A 10,775-nucleotide genomic window follows, 5' to 3' on the forward strand; every position below is an offset into this window, starting at 1 on the left:
ACACAACTCTTCTATGCAGCTTAAACATAAAGACAGAGCATCATCAGCGGTGCACGTTAAAACAAACATGAGGAATGTCGAGCTGTCAAAACTTGTTCCCCAACACAAAACCATATTGTTTTACAAGGTGTTCCAATTAAAATAGGGCTGTTCGCAGGAAGAGCAGATAATGATCTGACTCATTTGGATGAAATAACGTGGAAAAAAATCATTCACAGTCACTACATACAGCGTTTTCATGAGGCCCGCCTTGATTATAATGAAGTGATGGCTTCATGTATTGTTACACAGCGAGGGTGTTTAGTCTGGAAACGAAACTGTTTTCCATTAATGTGTAATCTTACTGTACTTTCCCTCCTCATGTTGTAATTTGATATTGACCAAAAGCATATTAACACAGTCACGAGCTGCACGCGTATGATGTGGAACAAGGAAATGTTCTAATTTAAGCACATTGCACTGAGTAAAAAAAAAAAAAAACACCACTCATCATAAATTAAGCCACTTAAGCAACAAGCACTAACACTGGGAATAAACGTGTTATTAATGAGAATATTTTATGGTCACATAAACATGTGAAATAAAGATGTATGAGTTCATATTATAAGCTTTTTGCACCACTGCATTTCCCTTTGTGGGTAAGCCACACAGGAGCTACGGCCGCCGCCTCACGTCGCCGGTCACGTGTCGCCCTGCTGCTCTGCTGGCACAGACTGGCTTCATCCTGATTGGATGCATCCTGCCCCACTTACTCCTCCCAACCTACCCGGGCATGTAGGTACTGCCCCTCCTTCAGGAAGAGGGCACTAGACACTGGGAGGGCCAAACCAGGGAATCCCCGGGACTCAGTATTTGCATAATGTCTCTGTTGAGTTTAATTATGAAGCTCGTGTGTCTACACCTGTTGTGTAGACAATGTGCTATATCAATAAACTTGACTTGACTTGCAGCTTAGTAAGAGGAGCCTGGGTTTGAATCAGAGTCCAGGTTAGCCTTTGTGGAGTTTGCATGAGTTAGCGTGGCTTCCTCCCACAGTCCAGTTATTCAGGTTAGGTTCATGTATGACTCTTAGTTACCAGTATGTGTTAATGTGAGCATGAATGATTCATTATCATGTGTGTCTCTATGTGTCAGCGCCTGTGATAGGCTGGCGACCTTCACCCAATGTCTATCTATAACCTTTATTTAACCAGATAAAAAACCCATTGAGATCAAGACCTCTTTCACAAGGGTGACCTGGCCAAGAAAGGCAGCAGCACACGTCATGACAATCAGGACAGACAGACAACAACAAACAAGCAGCAAAAAACAAACATGAAAACATTAAAATATTCAGTACTAAAGTGCGAGTTAATAAGCAAATACTAAAGTGCAAGTCGATAGGCAAATAAAGTGCAGAAGATATATTTACAGTAACAAATTAAGAACATAGGCACTGTTCAAAAGTTTTCCTTTGACGTTTTCTTAAAATAGAGCGGAATGTTTCCAATGAAACAATGTCAGCTGGGATCGGCTCTAGCACCCCCGTGACCCCCAAACAGGATAAGACGGATGGATGCATTTATTTTATAGCTATAGTTTAAAAATGAAAATGTGAAAATTAACTAGATCTCAGCAACCACCGGTTCTGGAAAATGCTCCTTCGACTTGCATTCTCCCTACTGGCCATCAGGGGGCGACTCATTTTACAAAATATATTCCGATTGCATTGAAGTCTACAAGAAAAATGACCCTAATTCTCACTTGATTTATTATCTCAAATTATGGTCCAGAGTTGCAAATTCAGATGATTATTCTTAATTGAATATATTATACATTCATAACTGATTTGAAAGGAATAATGCGAAAATCCAACAGAGAAAAGACACCTTTCAGTTATCTGGGCTGGACTCAAATACTTTGGCTAGACATTCTGTTCTATTTACACAAGCTTAAAATGCCATCTCTGAAAAATGACTCATGTTCCCGCTGCGCCTTCACATAATATGCAAATACAGAGCCTGATGATCGTGGAAGCAGACAATCCACTGCAACCGCGCGCAAGTTGAAACCTGACGAGCCGTTTACTAGAGTTCAGAAGAGGATTGAGAGAGAATGACGGGGTGACATCAACCTGAAATCACAGTATTTATATTAACTCATATTTCTTGTGATGTATTCGTCAATGTAATGAAGGTCTATCCCTTACTATACTTCATCATGAGTTCTGTTAACTTGGAAAGGGTGTATAAAATGGACAAAACATCAAATCTGACATCCACAGCTAGCTTTCTGCTCTGCTGGTAAAGTTACTCAGAACTCCACTTAAGTATAATTTTGACATATGTGTACTTTATTTAAATGTCTGCTACTTCTCCACCACTGGAAACACTTCAAAGCCTCATTTAAAGGCAGTTTAAGTTCAGGGAGTGAAACAAACAAAAAAAAAAGTGGCAGTTTCCTGTGTGACCTCACACAGTGCCGACCTGATGAGGAGGGCATTCTTGGTTACTGTAACAAGTGAAAAATCTGTAATAAACTCATGTGCTGTGAAGTGAATACATGAAAACATCAGCTGGATGACAGATGTGTTGCTTCAAAACAATCCACCGGAGGTGACAGACGTTTGATGATGACTCCTCCTGCTGGACTTATGAATAAATGCAATTGTGCTTTCATACATTGAAGTCAAGCTGAAATTAAAACAGTCTCTGGTCATATTATGCAAAAACAATACATGCTAATGAAATTATACAAATGTTTTTCATGTTAACTTAGAGTATCTTTTTCTTCCTGTAAAAACAAAATATGACGCATGCTTACATCAGTTAGTACCAACCAGTTTCAAACAATAATATCGTTAATCATTGTTGTATGTATGACTTGTTTTAACGCTGAAATAATACTCACACATCTACTTACATCTATGGTATGGTCTGATTTTTTTTTATTAAAAAAAACATTAATTAATTAATTAAAAACAATAATAAGTCAGCCTGCTCAAAACAGTACAATTAATTATTTTATGTATCTGTGTGTAGAGAAGATAATACGCATACAGTTAAAACGACAATGGATTGCAATAAACTTCACTACCCACAAGTCAAACGGAACGTGCGCATGCGCGGCTCGATCGGTCTCAGGCATGACGCTGATTTTGTTGTTTCGACCCACTTACTGTACAGCAGCTACTGCTGTGTGTCAGCCCCCGATAACAAGCGACATGTTGCTGCTATGTAATGCACAGAAGAAGGGCTTCACTCCCGCTGTGACCAGCTAAAGCTAGCTAATGCTCATTCTTTCGAACTACAGCGGCTCTGTTTACGTATGTTAGCTAGCGTGAACTAACTTAGCTAGCCAGACGCTAGCAAACAAGCTGGCGTGATATGTGCTAACGTCTCGCCTCTTAACTCCGCAGCCAGGCGGCTAACCGAGCTAGCTAGCTACGCATTTAGTCGTGTGGCGTGAAGCAGAAAATTAAAAAAAAACACCGCAGCCATCTCCTTATGCTGTCGTCGCTCTCAAGTGTCCGGCTAAGATGTGGCAAAGCGTCGGTCTCACACTGCTGGTCATCGTGGCCACGCTGGTCTGTGCGCTGCTCTTCATGCTGTTCGGTGAGTGTAAAGAAGAAAAGAAATTACCCTTTATGACGTTGTTTACATGTAAAAACGAGCTGGTTTAACTTCAGCCGCTGTCATCGATTGATGTAAGTTAGTTTTTGGCTGCACACGCGTTGCCAGGTGACAGATTAGCTGATGGAGTTGGCCTGAACTCATACAGGAATGTTGTTTTTTTTAACCTAAATGTTTAAACTGTTCCTTGTATGACAGGGTTCAGTGTATTGAATGTCTTTGACCGGCGAGTTTCGAGCTCCTATTTTTATCCTGCGCAGAGGAGGAGTTTGGAGTCTGCGCATAAACATGGCTGCTCCTCTGACGCCTTCAGCTCTGTTTGTTTTCAATCTCCCTCCCTCCTCCTCCTCCTCCTCCTCCTCCTCTCACTGCGTCTGGTAGCTCTAACTGGGCCCAGGATCCAGATTACCTGGTGTAGGGGGAGCAGGGAAGTGTGGGGGGCTCTCATGGTAGTACTGGTACCAGGATCAGGGCTAAGCATGTTTATATTTGTCTTAACATTCTTATTAAAGTATTTCCAGAATCCTTAAATACTATTTTCCAGTGCTTGAAGAAGTATTCAATTGATTTTACTACTTTATAAATATCAATACCACACTCTCATAAGTTCTGACTTCAAAATGTGTAAGAATTACAAGAGTGAAGAATTACTACACAGATTGTCCCCTGTTGTTATGTTATTTGATCATTATCATTGATTGATTCATTTTTATGTCAGCAGTAGTTGATTGAGGTGGAATTAACACATTTTCTAAATCTATTTCCTGTCCACGTAGCCATTAATGTCACATCTCTCCTTAACGCACAATTTTGTATGAAAAAAATCAATAAATAACATCAAAATCCAGAAATATTGCATACTTTCTGCTCAACATTGTACAAATTGTGTAAGGAGGTGTCTTGTGGTTGCCATCTTTGTTATATTGATATATATTTTTTAAAGTAGAGGAGTATTTTAGAGCTCTTGTAATACCTTCACAACAGTGGGATGTGTTAAACAACATTTTTGGATTTATTAGTGTTTGGAGGACATTTACTTGCTGAAAAACTCCTACCTCTGTGACTCAAATGCAGTGTAACTACGCGGTTTAACTGTGGGTTTTAGGAGCGTCATTACTGTGCCTGTAAATAACTCTTTTCCCGTCTTTGCCCCCTCAGGTTGGTATGTAGTCTGGCAGCTCTTCCTGTCCAAGTTCAAGTTCCTGCGCGAACTTCTCGGGGATGCCAGCACCCCGCAGGCTGAACCGCAGCCGTCCGAAACCAAGAGCGAGCGCGCAGCGAACGCCCCGACACGAAATCGGCCCAGGACCGCACGCCAAAGAGTCGCCTTTCCAGAAAGTACTTCATAGAGGACCTACGATGGATCCCTCCGAGACCCCGACGTCATGCGTGATCATCAGAGGTATTTCTCACTGACCCTGCGCTCAACACTACATAAGGACCTTGTGGACACTCAGTAGTCAGCCCTCCTCTTCACCAAGACACTTTAAACTGACCAGGCAGATCTCCTGGTTTCAAAGGGAAAAGCCATTACTGTCCATGTCTTTATGTCGCCTGTTCATGTGTTCGTTATGTACCGAGCTGAGAGTCTGGGGCTCGACTCCCGGTCCTCCTGTTAGCCTGCAATATCCACGGTCGGCTTTCATGAGCGGGCCACGCTGCTTCCTGCCACCTGGAGTATGAAGACGCTCCGTCACACAAAGAGATATGTTAATTCTCTAAATGTACATGTTTTCATCATGTGTTTAGAATGAAGTCCTACTTTGAACAAAATAGGCAGACATTATTATTATTTTTTTTTTTATGAGCGTCTGCATCATTTCAACAAGAACAACTGAAGATGAACTGAAACAGTGATTTGTACAACTGACAATTTTCTTTTCTTTGACAAAGGGAAAGGAATGTTTACGCGGTCATTTTGTTGTTTCTTGCACAGTGAACTCATATTACTGACGACCATCGGTGAGGTGGAAACTGTCTCACCCAGTACATAATCCCCAAAAGCTGAAGATGACACATAACGTCATTCCAGATGTGTAAAATGTGATCTTTTTCTTGCATTTTCTTTTAAAAACAAACAAAAAAAGGTTTATACTTGAAGGATCAGGAGAAATGTTGGTGTCCAGAAGCAGTTGCACACGATCAGCTCTCAAGCAGCAAAGAGACAGACTTCCTGCTGAGCGCCGTGCCTCCGTCTGCACCAGTGCCTGTCTAGACGGCCTCCTTTTTTTTTACAGCCGACCGTAGCTTGGTTTCCATGACAGGGCGCATCAAAGCTGACCTTATTAATGTTGATGTAATATTCTCCCTCCAAGTAAAACTCATGTAACTGTTGCACCTTTTCTTTTCTTTTTTAGCAGTGATTTATTTTATTCTTCAGTGGAGCTGTCGCTTCAAATAAATAACGCCATAAATAATGATTGCTGACCTGTTTGGAAATGTGATGGATGTTTAAAATACTACTACAAAATATTGGCTATAAATTCCCTGTGTAATAAACATACAAAGATACACAATAAACTGTGTCATTCTGCATATTTTTTTACATTTTGTTTTGTTGCAGCCTTTTACTAAAGTGGTTTATTTCTTCACCCATCGACTCCAAAGTAACCACGAATGCCAAAACAATAACACGATTAGAAGTTTTGGCACATTACTTAAAAAGATGCGACACTTGAACTTCAGCTCTGGTGCCTTGACCATGTGATCATGTTTCTACATCCTTGATTGGAGTCCACCTGGGCTCATTTCTGTTGATTGGGCAATTACTTTTAAAGGCCCACACCTGTTGATACGAAGGTGTCGCAGCAGACCGTCCTGATCAGAGCAGACCTGAACCACGAGGTGAAGAGGGGACCACCTGCAGAGCTCAGAGACAGCTGAAGGTTCTTCCTTTATTACGTAATGGGAGAAGTTTGGACCGACAAGGACTTTACCCAGAGCTTCGTGAGGAGAGAGGAGGTCAAAAACCTGAAGGTTGCTCTGGCTGAGCTCCAGGGAACCGAAACGAGAGAAACTTTTAGGACTCAGAACAAAGACTATAATGGAACAAAGAACTGGTTGTTTCTTACTGTTTGTCCCTGACAACATTGGACTACAACCCAACCTGGACTACAACCCAGCCTGGAGAGATCTGAAAATGGCCGTCGACTGCTGTTCCACTCCAACATGACGGCCCTGGAGAGGATTTGCAGAAAAAAAGACTGGAAGATCCCTAAATGAAGGTGTGCAAAACATTATGGCGACATAACCAAGAAGAAGTACTGAGTTAAAGAAATGTGTGGAAAAATTTCAGTTTTCTTTATTATGAAATTGCAAGAAATTTCAAATCCTGCTTCCTCTTTTGTGATGAGGTAGTGAGCATAGCTGGAGGAGGGGAAAGGTCAAGTGAAACTCCTGTTATTTCTGCACGAGGCAGCAGTGAAAAGTCCTGCTCAGCATGTTTGTATCTGCTACACAACACAAAGATGTCAACACACTCTTCACATTCTGTTGGGCTCCACTGGCCAGTAGTATGAGCATAAAAGTGACTACTAACTGGTTAGTTGTTACAAGAACAATGTTTTTCACCAGCAATGACTAAAGCAAAGCTAACAAATGATGTCATCAATACCAAACAGACTGCTGTGGGCTGAGTATTTCCTATTAAGACACAGCAGCTTGCGACTGATTTAGTAGTTTTATTTGTGAGGTTTTGTATTGCTAATATGAATATGGGAAATTATTAAAGTTATCAACAATAAAAAAATAAATTAAAAAAATGCAGTGGATTGAAGGATATAATATCTCCCTCTGAAGAGTAGAAGAATTAAGTGTCAGAAACTGGAAATGTACTAAGAACCTCCAGAATTCAGGAGGCACAAGTGCGCCTAGCACTCCCAGAGAGAAACAATATAATAATAATAATAATAATAATGATCTCAGTCGATGCCATTGTTGGCTCATCCAATCATCCATTTGTGATTCATGCACACGTGACATCCAAGAGACATAACTATATCAGACGTGCTTCTCCAGGCAGATAAAGTTCTTCATCCGGAATCACTTCCAGTTTGGTGAAGCCTCTACCAGCATTCTCAGTAGTACTGAGTTTAAACACAAGGTGGCGGTATTGCGCCCATAGAAAACGGCCCACTAACCAACGAGACTGCTTAAAGGGAAAAGGGCTTTACATCTGAGCAAGATGGTACATGTTTAAACACTGGTGTGTAGCATTTAATATTCAGTAATGCAGAATGAATCCATGTGGATGAAGAATAAAATCCTTTCACCTGGATCTTTTTTTATTTGACTCTGTTGCTAGACTGAAATAAAAGTTGATTTTGACACCTTAAAAATGTAACTAATTAAAACTAATAGTCTTTTATAAGTCTCCATTAATGAATTTATTCATGAAGTTTCTTTCATACACTCATATTAGCACTACTCTCATATAAGTACTCATAGTATTAGTACTCACAGTGCAGCTGTTTGGTTATTGAGTGGAATTTGACGAGCTGTGTAGGCTTTAAGCTCTGCCGGCTGATCGCTACCACAAATGACTCCCCCAGAAGTCAGATAATTAATCTGCTGTATATATAATGTAATTTGAGCCCGTCTAGCTTTAAAAGACCATTTTAGTCTCTGACCAGAGTTAATCCATTTCAGCCCCAAGAGTCGTTATCTCATTGCTAAAGCGCTCGCACTCAATGCAACACAAGACTGTGCCAGCAAACAGCACAGTGAGGCCGACGGGATTAAATTGACTTTCATTATCCATAAGGACACTTTTTTTTTTTTTTTTTTAAAGTTGAAAGGTACTGAATCCCCCCAGAGCTTTCTTTCTTTATTTTCTAAACGCCATTTTCTGTCCGTCAGCTCTTTTGCAACTCATTTTCATTTCACTCACAACAAAGCTCATCCTCTATCTGCAGTTACAAGTTTAAATTTGCAGTTAAAGAACCAAAAAAACACAGCAAAGGAAAATCATTTCCTCGAGTACTGTACCATTTTAGTACATTTCTGATGTACTTGTACTGTGGTGATCACCACAATACAGAGGGACATATTGTAGTTTCACTTAGTTATATTTAGATTTTAATAATGTTAACCGTGTGTGTGTGTGTGTGTGTGAGTGTGAGAGTGAGTGAGACGTATGAATGCATCAACAACAATCCAATAATACCAGTATGTCATTCTGATTGCCAGTCCTCAGGATGAGTACTTTTCATTTGTGGTACTTAGAGTATACTTTTTGGAGTATCTCTACACTGTGAAGTACTTCATCTCCCACTGCAGCAGCATAACATCTAATTACACGCAAAGACAAGAAATGCATCTTCATCATTTGAAGTGCAGTAATCGATACACTTCACTGTGGTATGACTCAAACCAGATCGTCCACATCTCATGGAAACACATGCAGAAAGTAAAAAGGCCAACCTTTGCTGGTTGTTTTATTCATACTAATGATGCCACCTCTCCCTGTGTGTTGCTGACTGCAGCTGGGGCAGATTTTTCAGAAGCATTTAAAAAAAAAAAAAAGAGGCCCTGCTGAGCTACGAAGCTGTAATTTCAGAGCCTGCAAATACTTTACAGGAAATGATTGTGGTAAACCAAGGAAATGACATCGCCTCTCCAGTGCTGCTGTAACTCTCTCCTCTCTGTAGCGACAGTGAAGCTCTGCTCCTGTTGGCGGCTGCAGGTATTGCACGTTACCTCTCCGGTGACCTTTCCTTGTTTGTTCACTCGGCAGACAGGTGAGCAGCTGACTTCTACATCGCTTGCTGCTCTCGCACATCACTGCTACCCCCCCCCCTCCCTCCCTCCCCACACCTGTTGGCCGTCTCTCGGCCGCCGACGAGACGGTATCTCATCGGGGAGCGTTGGAGACAACTGCTCCAGGGGATTCAGCAAAGTGCAGCTTCAGCTCTCTCTCCGTCTCTGCTGTTACTTCGCACAGTTGTGCAATTGTGGTTAACCGAAAAAGACAGCGATTTATGAGCTGCGTGGCACGCTGCCGCTGGTGACAAAACACACACAGAAGCCCAGGACTGTGTGTTCTGGGCCGAGGGGGAACTGCAAGAGCTGCTGGGACTATAAATAAGTCTCTGATCTATAACCAGGTCTCGAGGATTAATCAGCCAAAAGCTATTTTTCTCACTTGTTCAGAACCACAATGTGTCTTTAGATGCATTGGTTGGGAGAAGTACTCGGGACTTGTTTATTAGAAAAGCATGCAAAAGAAGAAATACAAATGTCAAGATCTTACAAAAGTACAAAAGGTATTAGCCTAGAAATGAACAGGAAGTAGCGAAATGATCCTCCTCTCCCTGAAACCCTCTGCTTCTGTAGCTTCTGCTCTCTCTCAGGGCAGATTAGCAGAGAAAATGTCTAAAAACAGACTCGTAAAAATGGACTTGACATCTCCTGATTTACCGTGTCTGTCTGGCAGTTTGTGTTAAATGGGAAGACGTTTTTTTTTTCTTTTCTTTTAAAGTCATTGCAAATTCCTTTCTTTCTCATCTCCCCGGAGAGCTGAGAGTGGGATGCGGTGAATAATAAAAACAGTCGGACTGCTTGTAAGTGCCACCCTGTGAGGAATGTGGAAGTTTTTTTTTTTTTAATGAGGTTTTTTTTGTGATTGGGGAGCTGAAGCCTCATTGTGGTCCTCTCTCTTCACACATCAGTGTGTCTACGAGGCGGATTCTTCTTCTCCACGGGGGAAAGTCGATCTTATATAATGAAAGAGGGGCCTCTGAAGACAAAAGGCTGTTTTTTAAGTTGCATGCTACAGCTACAGTCTCTGTGGCCGCACACACCCAGGCCTCCAGATTTATCTTCCCAAGAGGCGGATTGTGTACATTCAAACAATTCACTACACTTCGAAACCACAGCAAGTGTTGTTGCAGCTGATCGGGTCACTCTGAGAAACATGTTTCTCACGGTCCGGAGAACACACAGCGGCGTCCTCTCCTTGCCCCTCATTATGCTTCATGTGTCATATCTAATGTTCTGAAGGCAAAGTGAAGAATTATTTGGCACGGGCACTTTATCCAGCAGCACACCTTCCCCTGATCCGCTTAAGATCAGAGATCAGGAAATCAAAGTCATCCCGCAGGCGTCCACCGGGGACAGCAGCGAGTCGGACGAGTCATCGTAAAACCCTCATTTATTACCTGCTGA

General features: G+C 41.6%; 1 protein-coding gene across 1 annotated transcript; it reads left to right on the forward strand.

Annotated features, from left to right (window-relative positions):
- The first annotated feature begins 3,137 nt into the window (after positions 1–3,137).
- smim13 (small integral membrane protein 13) lies at positions 3,138–6,143 on the forward strand. Its single transcript, XM_084031869.1, has 2 exons — positions 3,138–3,593; positions 4,770–6,143. Exons 1-2 carry the CDS (start codon positions 3,518–3,520, stop codon positions 4,958–4,960), a joined length of 267 nt encoding a protein of 88 aa, XP_083887995.1. The 5' UTR covers positions 3,138–3,517; the 3' UTR covers positions 4,961–6,143.
- The last annotated feature ends 4,632 nt before the right edge of the window (positions 6,144–10,775 follow it).

The sequence above is a fragment of the Eutrigla gurnardus genome (assembly GCF_963514095.1).
Source record: "Eutrigla gurnardus genome assembly, chromosome: 17".
Taxonomy (NCBI): domain Eukaryota; kingdom Metazoa; phylum Chordata; class Actinopteri; order Perciformes; family Triglidae; genus Eutrigla; species Eutrigla gurnardus.

Excerpts from the sequence above, each read along its gene's own strand:
- smim13 (XM_084031869.1), top strand. The coding sequence starts at position 3,518 with ATGTGGCAAAGCGTCGGTCTCACACTGCTGGTCATCGTGGCCACGCTG. Across the intron at positions 3,594-4,769 it reads GCTGCTCTTCATGCTGTTCG|GTTGGTATGTAGTCTGGCAG; the intron begins GTGAGTGTAAAG and ends TTGCCCCCTCAG.